Consider the following 19972-nt stretch of genomic DNA (forward strand, 5'->3'; position numbering starts at 1 on the left):
TCACAACACTGTAGCTCCACAATCACAACACTGGAGCTCCACAATGACACAACACTGGAGCTCCACAATGACACAACACTGGAGCGCCACAATGACACAACACTGGAGCTCCACAATGACACAACACTGGAGCGCCACAATGACACAACACTGGAGCTCCACAATGACACAACACTGGAGTGCCACAATGACACAACACTGGAGCTCCACAATCACAACACTGGAGCTCCACAATCACAACACTGTAGCTCCACAATCACAACACTGGAGCTCCACAATGACACAACACTGGAGCGCCACAATGACACAACACTGGAGCTCCACAATGACACAACACTGGAGCTCCACAATCACAACACTGGAGCTCCACAATCACAACACTGGAGCTCCACAATCACAACACTGTAGCTCCACAATGACACAACACTGGAGCTCCACAATCACAACACTGTAGCTCCACAATGACACAACACTGGAGCTCCACAATGACACAACACTGGAACGCCACAATGACACAACACTGGAGCTCCACAATCACAACACTGTAGCTCCACAATGACACAACACTGGAGCTCCACAATCACAACACTGTAGCTCCACAATGACACAACACTGGAGCTCCACAATCACAACACTGGAGCTCCACAATCACAACATTGGCACTCCACAATCACGACACTGGAGCTCCACAATCACAACACTGGAGCTCCACAATCACAACACTGTTCAATCCCAGAATTGAACACTATATAAACCTACACTGCCACGTCACTTTATTAGGACCGGTCTACCTGGACAGGTATTGCCCTGGTGTGGGGCAATGTTATACCCTAGGTTCCTTGATTACTATGGAAGGCTGAGCGAATGCCGTAGTATCGCTGCAGATCAAGTTCACCCAACAATGCTGCACTTGTACCCTGATGGTTATTTCAAGGCGATAGTGCACTGATCCACCGTGCCAGATGCATATGTACATGAAAGGTTTGAGGAGCATTATAGAGACTTCAGGCATCTTCCATGGCCACCACAATCCCTGGATCTCAATCCAAAGAAGGACACATTCATCACGATCATCTGCCTGCCTCTCTGCACCAATCACATGAAATATTAAAGACTGCTGGATTAACATCCCTCAGAACACCTTCCAGCACCTTGTGGAGTCTATGCCACATAGTGTGAAGATGTGATCAGCGCAAACGGTGGTCCAACCCAATATTATCTAAGTGTCCTAATAAAGTGGCCAGGTAGAATCCTTGTTATTTATCATTTAAGTAACTAAGGACATGGTTGAACAAGAACCAGGTTTGGAAAGGACTGAAGAGGCACAAGTCAGTGTTAGTGTATGACATTATTCTAACAATATGTGAGTGTAATAAATGTATGTAAAGTTGCAAGGTAACAAGATAAATGGAAATCATTCTAAAGCAATTCTAGAACGCATTAGAAGTGTAACGATTCACTGTGTATCAATGAAATAACGTATAATAATAGTTATGAACCATTTGTGCTGTGACACAAGACCAAATGCACAACATAGCTCGTTGTAGTTCACAGTATACAGTAGTTGGTATGAATGCATCTCTCCCTAGCATATCTTTTGTTTCTTTTAATCTCATTATGCATCATACAAGTAACCCGTCCTGTCGCCATGTGTATCATATTATGACTACGGCTGCATTTTTTTTTCACTGTAAAAAATGGCTTATTTCACGACATTTCATGGTCTAGAAATAGATATTTAAATATATATTTCAAGATTCATTTATTAAAGCAGAAAAAATAGCGTTGTCACATTCAAAATTGATCACTTTATCTTGGCGAGAGCCGAGTTCAAATCAGCATGAAGTTTTAACATCTACTCTCATGTAATGGAAATCATTAGAGTTATTCTACAACAGATGTTCTTAAATATTTAAATGCTTACCTGAAACAGTACATTTTAAATTGAAGAATATTTTGTTTTTTATGTCCACCTTTTAAAGATTCTATTTTCATCACCAGTGAATTATCAAATAAAATAAAAACATAAATAAATGGAACAATAACAACAGCCACGTGAAATATCCCCTTCTTGTACTGGACAGAGCGATCTTCAGCAGAAATATTTCTGATCTTTGATGCAGCTGCTGTCTATTTCGTTGATGACATTTTAAATCACCTTACTGGAAACAAACTAAACCGGCTGCCAGGTTCCTAAATGCAGTGTAACAGGGAGTGCGTCAATAAGGCAAAGATTTTCTGTATGTATTTTTAAGTGATAAAAATATGTATATTTACACTATTGTTTCATAAACAGGAATTTCACAGGGAACTACATATTACACAGCAATGGGTACATTTCATGGAAATCATGAAATCCGTGATAACCATGAAAACAATACAGCCTTAATTATGACATTATCTTTACATCCCAAAAATGTTATACTAAACAAACCCGTTAATGATCTAAAGTTATAGCTGCCACTCTGTTACAGTGTTAACATTGAAACGCAGGTTTTATCAAGTGTTATTTTCACACATAAAAACACACAAGAAGGAAACCGAGTGAACACTTCAAATTGTAATTATACTGCCATTTAATACTGATTAGAAAATGAAATAGCTTTCCTTTTCTATTACAAAAAGGATCCTTGACAAGATTTAAAATAACCTGATTAATAAAGGCTACAATACCATTATTGACAAATCAGTCCGTATTTTTCCAAATTTTTGAAAAATTCCATTCAGGGGGTAGAAATATGGAAATAAAAAAAAATCTGAACCCCTATTTATGAAGACGTGCAATGCGTAGGACTTGAGACGCTCTAACTTCCCTGTACCTGATGGCTATTGAACACTGTTAAATTAATTCAGACAGTCCCCAGTTCCCATTAAACTACAGTAATGCCTCTAACTAAGGTAGCATATGTCAGTTGAGGTTCAGAGAACAGTACACCACACCACAGCTCCCAGGACATGGTGGGAATGGCCTTGTAAAAAAGCAGTAGTTCTGTTCACTGATTTCTGTAGAATGTGTCTCCCTGCTGAGGTACAGCTCCTTCAAGGTTGGTGGCCTGTTGTTGGCCCAGGGCACAGGAGCCAGGAGATCAGGGTTCATATCCTAAGTGGGCTTGTCAATCCTTTTCCTCAGTCCAGTCCTCACACACACACAGGCACACAGTACTGCAGACCCCAGGGGCGCCGCCCTGCTGGCTGGCTGCTGTGTGTGATTGCTGCTGGTGGCGGAGGCTCAGACCCGCGTGTGCTTGCAGCTGTGTGAGGAGCTGGGGCCTGCAGCGCCCCCCGCTGCGGAGGGGGTGTCATCGTCGCTGGACTCGCTTGCCTCCTCTTTGTGCAGGCCCAGGCTGATGTGGCTCTGCAGGGCAGCGGGGGTCAGCCACTCCTTGGGCAGGCAGCTCTGGAGGAAGGGGATGCAGGAGCTGAAGTAGGCCAGCCGGTTGACCCAGCGAGGGCTCTCCCTCCCACACAGGAGCTGGAACGAGAGGCAGGACGTCAGAGCAAGGCAAGGGCTGAGGCACAGTGAGATGGAAATCTTTTAGAGAACACAGAGCTCTGGTAGCTTGCTTTTCTTTTTACTATTTTATTTGGAAATCACTGAGTGGTTCTGGGTTCTGTTGAACTTGAATTCTAAGTGCTGGGATTGGACAGCCTTCCTCATTCCATTCAAATCATGTGACAATAGGACCTTTAAACTCTTTCAGTCCTACACACTCTACACTGATATATACAGAGAGTAAGGTTCTCCAGACAAGCTCAAAGCAGTTCAAAGCTGGGTAAAGAAAGATTTAGAGCAAAATGATAAGAAGTCAATATTGGAGAAACAGTTACTGCAAACAACATAAAATAGAAAGAAAGATAGAAAAACAATTCAAATGACTTTATCTTTAAGGTCTGTAAAACAGATACAATGAGAATAAACCCTTTCTTAAACAGCTGAAAAGGTTTCATGAACTGCTGGCTAGACTAAATGAATGAAATAGGATTTAAAAACTGAGAAGACACTGAGAAGGACTTTTAGTCGAAACGTCATCATTGAATTTATGAAGTTTCTTTCAGTATCTCTGAATAGAGCTTACACAATCTCTCTTGTCAATCTTACCTAATGTATTCCCATCAGTGTGTAGGTCTCACATTCTCCAATATGAAAGATGCACACTTTATGATAAAGGTGAATTTGATTTTTCAAAGCTGTTAGTGAAGATATTGATTGCTGCATGCAGATACTGCAATGCTTCACTTCCAATTCACAGCATTGTATTTGGAGAGGTCGCATGAAGGAGCGCAGTCAATGAAAACCAGGCACAGGAAAAGCAGTGACTGGTACAGGAATGTCAAAAATACCTGCACATACCACCTGATTCTGACACTAGCATTGTGCTTCATCATGAAGCATCCCAATTGGTTCAAGTGCTTCTCTAGCTATTTGTTCAAATGTGACATACAGACAGACAGAGTCAACCTCCATACAACCCCAGCAAGTTTCACAACAATTAGGCAAAAGTTTTAGGCAGGTGTGAAAAAATGCTTTAAAGTAAGAATGCTTTCAAAAATAGACATGTTAATAGTTTATATTTATCAATTAACAAAATGCAAAGTGAGTGAACAGAAGAAAAATCTACATCAAATCAATATTTGGTGTGACCACCCTTTGCCTTCAAAACAGCATCAATTCTTCTAGGTACACTTGCACACAGTTTTTGAAGGAACTCAGCAGGTAGGTTGGCCCAAACATCTTGGAGAACTAACCACAGTTCTTCTGTGGATTTAGGCAGCCTCAGTTGCTTCTCTCTCTTCATGTAATCCCAGACAGACTCGATGATGTTGAGATCAGGGCTCTGTGGGGGCCATACCATCACTTCCAGGACCCCTTGTTCTTCTTCACGCTAAAGATAGTTCTTAATGACTTTCGCTGTATGTTTGGGGTCGTTGTCATGCTGCAGAATAAATTTGGGGCCAATCAGATGCCTCCCTGATGGTATTGCATGATGGATAAGTATCTGCCTGTACTTCTCAGCATTGAAGAGACCATTAATTCTGACCAAATCCCCAACTCCATTTGCAGAAATGCAGCCCTAAACTTGCAAGGAACCTCCACCATGCTTCACTGTTGCCTGCAGACACTCATTCGTGTACCACTCTCCAGCCCTTCGGCGAACAAACTGCCTTCTGCTACAGCCAAATATTTCAAATTTTGACTCATCAGTCCAGAGCAACTGCTGCCATTTTTCTGCACCCCAGTTCCTGTGTTTTCGTGCATAGTTGAGTCGCTTGGCCTTGTTTCCACGTCGGAGATATGGCTTTTTGGCCGCAAGTCTTCCATGAAGGCCACTTCTGACCAGACTTCTCCGGACAGTAGATTAGGTGTACCAGGGTCCCACTGTTTTCTGCCAATTCTGAGCTGATGGCACTGCTGGACATCTTCCGATTACGAAAGGAAGTAAGCATGATGTGTCTTTCATCTGCTGCAGTAAGTTTCCTTGGCCGACCACTGCGTCTACGGTCCTCAACGTTGCCCGTTTCTTTGTGCTTCTTCAAAAGAGCTTGGACAGCACATCTGGAAACCCCTGTCTGCCTTGAAATTTCTGCCTGGGAGAGACCTTGCTGATGCAGTATAAATACCTTGTGTCTTGTTGCTGTGCTCAGTCTTGCCATGGTGTATGACTTTTGACAATAAACTGTCTTCAGCAACCTCACCTTGTTAGCTGAGTTTGGCTGTTCCTCACCCAGTTTTATTCCTCCTACACAGCTGTTTCTGTTTCAGTTAATGATTGTGTTTCAACCTACATATTGAATTGATGATCATTAGCACCTGTCTGGTATAATTGTTTAATCATACACCTGACTATATGCCTACAAAATCCCTGACTTTGTGCAAGTGTACCTAGAAGAATTTATGCTGTTTTGAAGGGAAAGGGTGGTCATACCAAATATGGATTTGATTTAGATTTTTCTTCTGTTCACTCACTTTGCATTTAGTTAATTGATAAATATAATCTATTAACATGTCTATTTTTGAAAGCATTCTTACTTTACAGCATTTTTTCACACTTGCCTAAAACTTTTGCACTGTACTGTATGTGCATAACTCTAGATGTGTGACGTATTTATGTACGCCCGCATCCACTATATGCCCTGGTAGTAATATGAATATGTCAGGTTTATCTGTAGTCAGTTTACATTGCACAGACCAGACAGCACTGAGCTGCCTGCAGAGTGGGGACGCACACTCACAGACTAGACAGCGCTGAGCTGCTAGCAGAGTGGGGACGCACACTCACAGACTAGACAGCGCTGAGCTGCTAGCAGAGTGGGGACGCACACTCACAGACTAGACAGCGTGGAGCTGCCTGCAGAGTGGGGACGCACACTCATAGACTAGACAGTGCTGAGCTGCTAGCAGAGTGGGGACGCACACTCACAGACTAGACAGCGCTGAGCTGCTGGCAGAGTGGGGACGCACACTCACAGACTAGACAGTGCTGAGCTGCTAGCAGAGTGGGGACACACACTCAAAGGCTAGACAGCGCTGAGCTGCTAGCAGAGTGGGGACGCACACTCACAGACTAGACAGCGCTGAGCTGCTGGCAGTGGGGATGAACACTCAAAGACTAGACAGAGCTGAGCTGATAGCAGAGTGGGGATGCACACTCATAGACTAGACAGCGCTGAGCTGCTGGCAGAGTGGGGACGCACACTCACAGACTAGACAGCACTGAGTTGCTAGCAGAGTGGGGACACATACTCACAGACCAGACAGCGCTGAGCTGCTAGCAGAGTGGGGACGCACACTCACAGACTAGACAGCGCTGAGCAGCTGGCAGAGTGGAGATACACACTCACAGACTAGACAGAGCTGAGCTGCTAGCAGAGTGGGGACGCACACTCATAGACTAGACACAGCTGAGCTGCTAGCAGAGTGGGGACGCACACTCACCTCAGACAGGGACGAGGAGAAGTGGTTGCAGTTCTTGTGCATCAGATGGTAGGTGTCGCCTTTGAACTCCTTCCCAAGCTCCTCCATGATCTTATCCACATCCTCCTCAGCGAAGTCTGTGGTCCCGAGCGCAATCGCCTCTCTGCACACACAGACATACACACACACACACGCACAGACACACACACACACACACACACACACACACACCGACACACACGCACACACACACACAGACATACAGACACACACACACACAGACACAGACACACACACACAGACACACACACACAGACACAGACACACACACACACAGACACTCTGTTAGTGATGACCCCCTTATTTCAAGAAGAATTCCTGTGTTTCTTATTAACTTGCTTCTGTCCAGATCTTGCACCACAGTAACTGACAAATGAGCGGCCCGTTGAAAAGGTCTTAAAGGGATTTATCTTCTACATTGACCTAAAATTACATTTCTTAGCTGGTTAATATCCTATTGTGTGATTCATATGAATCTCTATTGTTGTATCTGTTCAGATCATGCTTACTAACTATTCCAGTAAAAACTGCTTTTGAAAAGACTACCCAAGGCTGACTTTGTAAAGCGAGATGGGGAAGCATATCAACGCTACACAGTGCTTCACCTTTTTCTTTGCATCCCCACAATCAACCTGGAGTAGACCAGTTGAAAGTATGTATTTAAAATATTTAACAGTAACAATTATATATTTTTATAGAAAAATCCTTGGTTGAGTTTACTATCTAAAACACCAGCAGGTGGCAGCAATAAACCAACCAGGATGACATATACAGAACCAAGAGGTGCTGCAGTTTATTGCAGGACTGTGCTCTTCTGGTCAGAGAAAGATGTTCCACTGTTATGATGCCAGGCTCAGATTCTCTTTAACTCTGAGCTGCACTGTATTGGACAGTGCCCGGGTGTACCCACTTGAATTTGAAGGTCTCTCCGAGCTCCGTGGCGTTCCCTGGAGTGATCTCGAAGATCCCACTGAAGGGGTAGGGGTGTCCTCCGTAAGCAAACTCTGGAGAGAGATAGAGAGAGATTCAATCCTATCCTACACTGCAGAGTTGTAATGACTCGAGTCAGTGACTCAACTCAACTCGAGTCAGACTCAAGACGCAATTTTCGGTGACTCGACTCGACTTGAGTCATTGTCATCAAATGACTCGACTCAAGTCCCTGCAAGAAAAGACTCGATTCGACTCGAGTCCCGGCTCAAAAGTCTCCACTCGACTCGAGTCATAGTCTTTATGATAAAATAAGTTCAGTTTCATTTTCAATAACCGCAGCCCTTCTTCTGATGCGTACAAGCCCTGCCTCTTTATGAGCGAGAGGAACACGTGACAACATAGAGACAGAGAGAAGACTCCCCTGTGACTTGACTTGACTCGACTCGACTCTTACCCCCCTGTGACTCGACTCGAATCTTACCCCCTTGTGACTCAACTCGACTCGACTCTTACCCCCCTGTGACTCGACTTGCCTCGACTCGACTCTTACCCCCCTGTGACTCGACTCGAATCTTACCCCCCTGTGACGCAACTCGACTCGACTCTTACCCCCGTCTCACTCGACTCGACTCTTACCCCCCTGTGACTTGACACGACTCGACTCTTACCCCCCTGTGACTTGACTCGACTCGACTCTTACCCCCCTGTGACGCGACTCGACTCGACTCTTACCCCCCTGTGACTCGACTCGACTCGACTCTTACCCCCCTGTGACGCGACTCGACTCGACTCTTACCCCCGTCTCACTCGACTCGACTCTTATCCCCCTGTGACTCGACTCGACTCGACTCTTACCCCCCTGTGACTCGACTAGACTCTTACCCCCCTGTGACACGACTCGACTCTTACCCCCCTGTGACTCGACTCGACCCCAGTTTTTGTGACGATTACAACACTGCTACATTGGCCAGCTAACACCATGTTTGAAAGGGATTCCCTGCTGACAGGGATCCTACCTCTCCCGTAGATCTCAATCCCTGAATGGAAGACTCCGATCCCCAGGGTGGAGGTGTATTCGTTTATCCAGTACTGCGGAGGAGGAAACGAGGAAGAGCAAAAGATTAGGGAAAGTTTGAGGAGCATGACAGAGACTTCAGGCATCTTCCATGGCCACCACAATCCCTGGATCTCAATCCAAAGAAGGACACATTCATCACGATCATCTGCCTGCCTTTCAGCACCAATCAAGTGAAATATTAAAGACTGCTGGATTAACATCCCTCAGAACACCTTCCAGCACCTTGTGGAGTCTATGCCACATAGTGTGAAGATGTGATCAGGGCAAACGGTGGTCCAACCTAATATTATATAAGTGTCCTAATAAAGTGGCCAGGTAGAATCCTTAATTACTATTTAAGAAACTAAGGACATGGTTGAACAAGGTCCTGGTTTGGAAAGGTACCTAATCATTTCCTGTGCTGTATGTGACCTACAGCACAGGAAGGGATTCGGTACCTGGAAGCAGCAGCTTTTAATAGTGTCTGTCCAGCTAGTATTACAGTGCCTTCTAAATGAAAGGCTGTTCAATCTCTGCCAGGTTCGAGCATAAAGCAAAAGAAGGGTATTGATCAATCAAGGGAAAGGGAAAGGTCAAGGGAATCCCGGAGGACACAAATACTGAGTGTGCTTTTAAAGACAGGGGCTCCAGTGGAACAGAATGATTAGAACACTGACTGCTCTGGGGAATGCCTCACTGTCTGTATGGAGAGAACAGCCCTGCATTTCACTGCACTGGAGTCTGGAACAGTCCCATTGTGATTCTTCCAAATCCAATTCTATTCCTCCCCAAGCACTGAGTCGGACTTGCCTTTACAGGGGTTCTGATGTTTGGATTTTAATTTTAGTTTTTGGGGTTAAAACATCTTGTTCAGATGCTCAAGCTATTTCTGATGTTTACAAAGGTTGGACACCAGATATGTGCAATGCACACCTGTGTGAGAAAGGGCTGTCCCACCTGTTTAGTAAGTGATTATATACAGCTGACCCTGTCTCTTATGGTATAACCCTTATAAAAGGTTCCCAAAATAAAAGCATAGCACAATAAAGTATATTGAAAGCATGGTAAACATAGGTAAGCATTCTAAAGCACAAAGAGGCAAGGCATATAAAAAACATGGCAAACCAGGGTAAACTATAGTAAATGCATAGTATAAACAGTATTGTCAATAATGTCATTATCCATGACTTCAAATTATTATCAGATTGTAGACCAACACGAGACAAGACTTTGCAAACTCTGATGTGCTGGATATTTCCACCCCAGTGCTACTCCCCTGAAGGGTTGAAACACCTTGCAGACTTGAAGGCTTGTCACATGGAATCAGTGCTGTCCTCTCTGGCCCCTCACCCTCAGTGCTACAGCGCTCTGCAGATCACTCAGCACTTCAGAAGTTGGTGGGAATCAATAATGCTCACAACATCTAAAAGCATTCACTGGTGATTGCTCATTACTATAGAGAATTGTTAAATAGTTTGAATTTAACATGTTTGTTTTACTTTACATTTTTATCATATTTGCATTTGTTTGGAGCAGCGCAGTTTCTCAAATAGCTATTGAATTTAATTGATTTTTTGCATGAGCTAGGAAAGTGCTTTGAACTGTTTTGAAAGCCCAGCTCTTTATCGACGTTCTCGTTACTCTTGAACTTCATCACTGCGGTAAGCAACACTGATACCAGGGATGCACAGGGTGTGTGCAGAAGCAGTTTACACAAACCTGAGTTTGTTAAAGATCTGCTTGGTTTGTTTAAAGGTTTGGTGAAATAGATAGTGGGTGGGGGATGGGGGGGCTTGATTAAAGTCTTTCAAATATTAAAAGGAGTTGACACAGTTAACCCTAATCAATATTTTAAGAGCAGCACAGAAACCAGGACCAGAGGACACATGAGATTTTTACCGAATCTCATTTTGGAACCAATCTTGCATTCATTCAAATCCAGAACTGAACGACCAGGCTGATCCAAATGACACCGCGCTGCTAAGCAGATCCTTGTCTAGATCTAAGGAAAGCCATTCTCTGAAGCTGTTAGTATACGGTCAACGTTCTCTTCCATACATGGCTTGTTTCACGCAGAGAGGGGTGTGCGGGCTATTCGTGGAATAACTACAGCACTCTATGGCTGTTCCTTGTGTATCCTCTTTGAGGAGGGATTCACAGAAAAAAATCACCCTGCATGATTTTAAAAAATACATCTGTAGTTTCCATGGATGATGTTTTTTCACCTGAAATGTTCCACCGTGATCCTATCTTACCTGCTTGATTTAGCTCTTAGGAAGAGTTTGATAGTAGTCACTGAAGAGCTGTGAGTGTGCTGTGAAAGATGCTATATACAGTACTGTGAACTCAGTGTTAGTGTTTAATATGAGCACCATGACCTCTACACCCACAAAACTGCAGTCCATCGCACACTGAGCAATGCCTACCAATAGCTGAGCCTGATCTGAGCCTAATAGCCAGAATACAATGCTCAGATGAATGCTGCAGATTAATTTCTGTGTAGTGTGCTGAGAGTTGGGCGTGCTCAGTTTAGCAGGGTTGTGTGGGTCTCTAGGGACTTGATGCACTCAGACAATAAGACTTCCCCTCCCTCCTCCAGAACTAAACCACAGCTTAGAGAAATCTCCATTAAAAGCTGCTCCAGCCAGACCCCAGCTTTCTGCTGTTCATCTTTAAACGTCTTGGCAGATGGCTGGGAGACATTTATGTTTTACATACATGAGAAAGAAATCAGTACTGCCTGTTCTACAACTGGGTTTAACAAGAAGAGACACAGTCACTGTGGAGTGTGGATATCCTTCTAGTGTTATTCTCTATTTTCCACTGTGGCTCTTGTAATAAGGTCATGTTCTACTGAATGTTGCATGAATCCAGTTGCTAGCGCTTTTGCAATTTTAATGAAAATGTGTCGTTGCTCATATTTTGTTCTTTATAGCTTGCCAAGTTACATACGTGGATGGGAATCCCCTCATTCTATGTTCTCATGAGGAGGTATTACTTATGTAATATTGGAACGTATATTAAATAATATGGAAGGCTCTCTATAAAAACATTGCACAAATGAAGAACACATGTCCCAGCCAGTGGTTTTGCATTGGTAGTGAATGGGTAGTATTTGGTGTGCCGTTTCACTCGTGGGTTGGGCTGCACATTGAAATCTTTTGCATGTATGAGTGACTATCTCAGGGACAGGGATATCAAGATAGTGATATCTATTAATGTCCCAACACTATTTGTTATACTGACAGTTTAAGCATCACCATTGTACTGCCACTAAGCTACTACAATCAACAAGGTACAGATTTCTATCTGTTTTGTTCACTGGCTACAGTCAGGCATTGTGCTGGGAGGCAGGCAGACAGCATGAGAGATTCCCCTCTCCTCAATCCCAACCTCACTGCGATTCATTCCTGAACCTCTCTCAAGCAGACGCATACAGGATACAGCATGAACCCTCACAGCTCAGAGAGAGAGAGAGAGAGAGAGAGAGAGAGAGAGAGAACCTCAGTTCTGAGCTGAGCACCCCCTGCCTGCCATTCAGTCTTGGACCCCTCTCAAACACACACATAGAGGATACAGCATGCACCCTCGCAGCTCTGCCTGCCATTCAGTCCTGGGCCTTTTCATGTTTTTGCATTTTCTCTAGTTGTTTTTTGTGGTTCTGTGATGTGGAAAGGCGTGCAAGCTAGTGAGTTAGCCCACTGCGTCACCCAGCTCAATCAACCCACCTACTGCTTTCAAAATAGAGCAGTCTCACGAAGGACCAGACTGTATGGGGAAAAAGAGGCTTCTACACAAGATAAGCAGAGGCACTGCAACATATGTGTGCTGAAAAATATCTTTAACTTCAGAACTCTCAATCACAAAGGTAAAACTTATGGAATCAAATTGATCTTTTCTCCCTATTTTCCTTTCTTTTTCCACCCTTTCATCCCTCCCCACCTTCCACCCCATTTTGTAACTCTGCCCGACCGATACACACTGAAGCATCAGAGGGCGAGGTGCTGTCAGGCAGTGTCTAAACAAGGAATTGAACCTCAATCAACTGCCAGCCTCACATCTTACAAGTCCAGCTGACCCTAACAGAGAGATATCAGATTCACAGTTCATCCTGGAAAATCCTGCTGAGCCAGCAGGTGCTGAAATGCTGTAATAAATGACATCTCTCACCCTCCATGTGCTGGGAGATGGAGGGTCGTTTATCATGCTTCTCCATGGAGTTTGTACAGAAGGGAGGAGATGAATGAGGTCAATGTACCAGACCCTCAACACAAGTGCGCAGGATTCAGTCGTTTCTGATAATCCAGAGGTCTTGTCATCTTCCTGTCTCTGCTAATCTATATCGTTAAAGGCAAAGGTTGAAACAGTGGGATCCATAACTGTTATAAGATTGACACATATGTGTAAAAACATTTGATTACATTTTAAGACAGCAACTTATTTAAGAGGATAAGCAGATTTACGAACGAGAGGAGGCCATTCAACCCATCTGAGCTCATCCGGTTCCTAATAGCTGATTACTTACATGTACACATTCTCATTTTAATTCAGAGCGCTGTCAAAATTAATGAACCATTTAAGCAGCTGCCACTGTCTTTGGAAATGCATGTTAGCACAGCAAGAGCTTCTAAATCAGGCTGCAGCGGGTGCACTGGGTCTGTAAATTGGGTTTTGATGCAACAGATAATTCTATTTTCTATCCAGAACTTTGGAGGTAATTTTCTAAACATGTGTGGTGCTTGTGAATTTAGTTTCATGGTGTGAGTAAAAGAAGCCAGTGAACCATATGAGTGCTGTGCTGATCCCCCATGCCGTGCTGCCCTGTCATGCTGGTATGGTACTCTTTGCCATCTGAAAATCCAGCTGCAGCTCTGCTCAGCACCCAGGCATGAGCTGTAGAGCTGTCATGTAAAATCATAAGCTTCTAACTCATTGCTGACCCCACACTAAATATAACAAATCTACTCATACAGAACCGCCCTTTAGAAGGCAGCATCACAGCACAGGGAGGGAATATAAGAGATACTGAGCCCCCCTCTTGTACTGGCACTGGTCCTGTCCCAGTGTAGCTCAATTTGGACATCTGTCTTCACTTGGAGAGCTTAATTATAGGTGTTACGGGACAACTCAGACAAACGGTTACATTTAAGAAGCAAAAAAAGCTGATATATTTTGAACCCAGGCTACGAAGTTCAGGGAAGTAAATCACTTTGAACAAGCGCAATGACTCTCCAATTCGATCCAAAGTGAAAACAGTTCAGATCTGCTTCTGTTTACATCAAAGGCATATCGCCAGGATAGTTGCGCTGGATTCATGCAGACTCTTTATGTTATTAGGTTGGAATGAGGGGTTGCAAACAGAAAGATTTACTGTGTCTGTTCTGCTCTCCTTAGTTAATCCGGTTCCATTTACAATACTATCTGTGATATTTCCCTGTTCAATGGCTCTATTGAAGACTGAGCAGGACTCCTCTCTGAAATGCAGTTGCTTTTGTACACCCTGGCCATTGCAATGGGTTGGAAGCTGTCTGTCCCACCCTTACACGCTGCACACATACAGTACACTGTCTGGCCACTTTATTAGGACATCTCCCTGATAGTAAGCAGCATGCTCTCCTGGCTCCCTTGATTGTGAAATTCCTTATTACAATGACCATCAACTATTTGTAAGACGATAATGCCCCCAGACCCGGTGCCAGAATTGTGCCGATGGTGCGAGGAGCATGGCAAAGACTTCAGGACCTTTCCAATTCAGGCAACCACCAACTGAACATGTTTCAGAATGCACTCATTATAAAGATCACCTGCCTAATTCTCTGCATCAGTTGCATAAAAGGTTATTGACTGAATAGATTAACATCCTGATATTAGGTATATATCCTAGTAAACTGGCCAGGCAGGTCTATACTAAAGCGTTCTGCAAACATATTTCTATTTTAAATCTGTTTTAAATCAGGTTTTCTTTGATTTTAATTAGGAGACCTAGTAATTAATTCCATCTGAAAGCGCAATAGCAATTCAGAACCCGTTCCCCATCCCTACACTAGGAATGCGTCGCACCTTTGAAATGAGGAGGTTTGCATTTATGATGAGAGAGCTGATTTATGACTGAAGGACCTTCGCATTGCTTAAGATTTAAATCTAAGTGGCCGTTGAGGCAAAGTCCATTACCCGTCATGAAATAGAAATGTTGGCTTTCCTTCCAGGCGCATAAATCAACCCATGATCCCTGTTAAGGTCATTAGTGGGATTGAACAGCACCTCGTGAAACTGAACTTTTAGGTACTGGTACTGGACTTTTGTGACCTTACAACTTTGTTAGCTCCATATGCAGCACAGTACTGTATAACCATGCCCCTAATATACTCGGTTATACGCTGTAAAGATGCAGTTATTCCTTTGGTTTCATATACAGTAGAATCTGTCCTATCCGATCCTGTAGGATACCATATCCTCTATTAACCGATGGACCTCTGGCATATGTCATTTACACAGGCTGCTGCTACCAACTGATCTTTACTGATGGAAATGATCATGAGTCTAAAACAGGGATTTCAGCTCTTTGCAGAATGGATTCAGTTGCAGATAAAAAAAGAGAGTTTGAGAACTTAGTTTAAAAAAAACAAACGGACGGATTACTTTGCCAGAGACTAAAACAGCATACTAAGTTTGGAAAGCTGTTTTGTAAATTGTGAAATACTCTATTACCTGCTTTGCTTTGCAATCATTGGCACTGATTTTCTATGTATCGTAGGCTATGCATGCAGTACTGTCATTGTATGTTTTAGACACACTGCTGTACCTGACTGTTCATTTAGAATGCCTCGACGTTAGTAAAACTACAATACAGTATAACGACTCCCTCTGAGACACGATATTTTCACATATCTGATGGACTCCTGGAACCAATTGAATCGAATATAAAAGGTTCTGTATAAATTTATGAACACAGAAAGATGAATCCAATGTTTGTAACTGCACTCCACCCACACAGCAGGGTAAGTTAGAAGCTCTCCTCCACTACCTAGGTGGCAGTAGTGGGGTTCCAGGCAGCTACAGTGCAATTGTTTTATAGCCCTCTCTCGAATTTCAGAACTGTGCACCGCCACAGAAACCTGTGTCACTTTCTTTGTTAATAATTCAGAACCATTTAATGACTATCAGTTTTTTGCATTCATAAAAACAAACTTCTTTAATAACTCGTCAGTTAAAGCCCTGGACTCTGTGTGTTTAAAGTTAAGGATGATTCACATTTTACTGAGTGTAATGTTGACATTCTAATCTTGCTTTGAAAGAGATCGAGTTCACAATACTGTACTACAGTATATAAAAATATAGAAAATACAGGAACACCTTTAATATGTAACTCAAACTTTGTACAAATGGGTTGTCTCTTACAGGACTGATTCATTGCATGAACATGGCATCCATGATGATTTGTAATATAGCAAAGCGGCACCTCTCTGCTGCTGTACAGTTTCAGTCACAATGACCTGACAGACTTTGAAAGAGCACCAGCAGTATAAAACCAAGTGTTAAAGAATCCAACACCATTCTCATGGAACAGATTCTAAACACATTGTAGTGTTTCATTGTTTGAGATTATGCTTTGGAAAGACAAAAATAAACATTGCAGTGTAAATAGCATCAACACTTAGATTTGGTTGCATGAGATATATTTTAAATTCCTCAACAATTCATTTACAGTGTAGACACTTCACAGGCAATTCTGCAGCCACTACAGCACAAACGACCCAAAGTACTCTCTCTACCGGCCATTCAATACAACAGGCTTAGGGGTCAAGTTAATCAATGCATACCCACCGGGATAACCCCCAGCTGGATTGTATTGGAGCATTTACAGCACTGAGGAAACCCCATGGACTGCATTGACCCTTATCCATGGTTATCCAGAGATGACCATGGGAAATAAGATGGGGAAAATAAGGGGGCTGTCCAGTGCTCTGAAATGTTCTCAACAACCTAGATGTCATATACGGAGGTGAATCAAATCAACTACTTTGTTCTTCCAAATTCCACCCAGAAATTCACGAAAGAATCCCTCCAGAATAATGTAAACACTTTGCACACTAGTCAAGCCAAATCATTGCCACCTGGATGCTCGCACAATATTGACAGTTTTATGGCAGGTGTTTTTATTATTTTGTCCAACCTCTGTATGTGGTGCATACAAAACTTTAACAACATTTCACTTTGTAGTGTCTGCAATAGGCATGTTGCTGAACCTTGTGCTCCTACCGGCCACCGCAAGTGCAGTGCCTGGGAATCGCTTGGAATTGAGTCGTGATGGAAAGCGAGTTCTGTCAATCACATCGAAACCCTCTTTCCTGCGCTCTGAGAATCAAATGGATTCCGCGGGTTCACACAGACAAACCAAGCGAGCTGGCAAATATCTTCCTCTACGGTAACTAGATACGGATATGTACTCTCTGACAGTTATTGCTTTGAAATGTGAAATTGCGAATTGAATGTAAATAATGCCAATATACACGGTGTTTATTTTCAGCCCATTAATATCAGCATTACTGCTGCTGCACGCAATATGACCACAAACAGAGGAATGCCCTCGTAAAACCAAACCACAAGAAAACACATTAACCCCGATGTTTAGATGAGAAACAACCCGTTTACTTTTAGTTTAATTATTAAGCCATCAAATTCAACGTATTAACACATTTATTATGAAGTCATTTTCATAACTTAATGGAGCCTCAATCGTGTTTTTGAGGCAACAAATCGGTATTCAGTTATTGTACGTTAAATACTGAAGGCTGCTTTACACAAACACACTGTAAGCGCTGCCACGGTGATTAGGTGATTAATGCGTTTCATTCGGGAACTCGCAGTAGAGTCAGTGAACAATTTGAGTTGAATGTTCAGTGTCGTTAATCAGACATTTAAACACGTCCTCTGATACCATGATTTTACATTACACATCAGATTAGGGTCATTTACTCGACACATGTACAATTGATAATGAAACTCATAATAAAATACATTAGCGCTGCTCACCATGTCATACACGTTGAGGATCACAGGTTCATTGGCCATGGTGCTAGTCCTCCTAGCTGTAGGGAAGTACGAATCCCCGGTATAATGAGGTTTATTATTGCGTGATGGAAGAGACCCACGGCTTCCTCGTGCAGGAGATGCTGAGTGGAATATTGAGTTTCATTAATATTATATTTAAACACACACACAATGTCCAACTGGTTCGTTCGTGTGGCTTTGCTCCTTATAAGTAATACTATTTCACACAATAACTTTTGACATTTAGAATAGCGTAGAATTGGGATGGAATTCGACTTTGTCAGCCCCCAGCATTCAAGTTTCGTTCAATCTGCAGACAAAGTCGCTTTTACATACGATTCTAGAGGTAGTGTGTTACAAAGGTAGTATACGTTAACACCAGCAGCGTTGGTCAGAGGATGTCTATAATACAATATATGAATTAGTCTATTTATTTAGAAACGTTCAGATAAAAACCGTGTTAATTAAATAATGTAAAAACAAGTTCAAACGGCTCATCCGAGGTGTATATGTCATTTACTCGATTCAAGCTGTTAGAAAAGGGCGTTTGGCTCAGCCTGGTGCTGAATCGGCTCGGAGCAGTTTCAATAGGATGTGTTGTTCGATTCCGTGATGTGTGTTGCTGATGGGGGGCGCCGAGAGTAAGCAGAGCGGCGGGAAACACCGCAGGCTCCGTGTTAGTTGGTACTGCTCCGGAGGATGGAACGGGAGCTATCCGAGGTGCTGAACGCAGGGATCCTGTCCGAGGTCGAATTGTGTCTTTCAGAGAAGCCAGTTTGAAACATCAATCTTGCGGCGTCGCTCAAGCTTTTTCTGTCCAACGATAACAATGATAATAATGATGCCGCGTTTGTAAGTACTAACTGAAAAAAAGCCTGTGACCAAATCGATACAACAGGTCAGGACCTTGACAGATGTAATTTCAGTAAAGTACTAAGCAGATGTCGTTGTTGCTGTATTGAAAAGAATACAGACTGGCTTTGTGGTGATCCTTGGTGCTAAGCAATTGTCTTCGGCTAAATTAATATGGTTTGTTTCACAGCTGGCAGCAGACGGTTGTTTTTCATTCCCTTTCTGTGGGTCCTGTACTTTATCCTAACCCCAGAGCATCCTCCGCAGAAGCGGAGTCGAGCCTCCTCTGTCTCGGATATTCTCTGTAACACTTCTCAGGGAAAGGCGGATGACATCACCCAGACCGGAGGCGTATCTCGAGCTCCCTGCCAGATCCTCTTGCGACAGGTTCTGAATGAGAATGCGCTGGATCGGATTACATCATCACGGGCTAGAGCGTTCCCCCTCAATTACCAAGAGACATCCGGCAGAGAGCAAGGGAGAGATCAGATGATCCGAGCATAAACAGCACGCATCCTCACTGAGCTAACGCCACGGCGTGTGCAGTAGCAACATTCCTTAAAATGAAAGATTGATCATAATTAACCATTTCATTTTGGGCAGAAAGTTAGACTGGTTCATCTCTCCCCAGCTGATACTGCAAACAATGCTATAATAACTACATTGTTTGACATTGTATACATCGTGTGCAATTGACACTTCGTTGCTTTAAGTACACAATCTACGCAATATATAGAAAATGAAACAATGTACACATTACAGCGTTGTTAATTTGCTTTTGTGTTTAGCCTATTTAATCCTTGTTGTATAACAAGTCTATTTATATATACTGAAGATGAACTGCGGTGTATTTTTTCTTATATTACTAGGTCATTCATATCGATATGTGCCCATCTACTACAAGAGAAATTGATATTCCTCTATCTAGCATGCCACCTATTTTCGTGAACTGTAATCAATCCTTGAGTGACAGTTGTGGTACCTGAATCCAGCAACAAAAATTAATAAACAAGAGCACATCTGACTGTGAAATCCTGCGTGCAATTGAGTTCTCTTATGTTAGCGCAAAATTTAACTCAATGCAAAAATATCAGGAGGCTCAGAAG

General features: G+C 43.1%; 1 protein-coding gene across 1 annotated transcript; it reads right to left on the reverse strand.

Annotated features, from left to right (window-relative positions):
• Nucleotides 1-1780: 1780 nt before the first annotated feature.
• LOC131698633 (deubiquitinase DESI2-like) lies at nucleotides 1781-19240 on the reverse strand. The gene is made up of 5 exons (XM_058991292.1): nucleotides 17997-19240; nucleotides 8923-8995; nucleotides 7884-7977; nucleotides 6935-7076; nucleotides 1781-3472 (listed from the first exon to the last, which is right to left on the reverse strand). Exons 1-5 carry the CDS (start codon nucleotides 18033-18035, stop codon nucleotides 3230-3232), a joined length of 591 nt encoding a protein of 196 aa, XP_058847275.1. The 5' UTR covers nucleotides 18036-19240; the 3' UTR covers nucleotides 1781-3229.
• Nucleotides 19241-19972: the final 732 nt, after the last annotated feature.

Source organism: Acipenser ruthenus, chromosome 18, assembly GCF_902713425.1.
Source record: "Acipenser ruthenus chromosome 18, fAciRut3.2 maternal haplotype, whole genome shotgun sequence".
In the NCBI taxonomy this organism is placed as follows: domain Eukaryota; kingdom Metazoa; phylum Chordata; class Actinopteri; order Acipenseriformes; family Acipenseridae; genus Acipenser; species Acipenser ruthenus.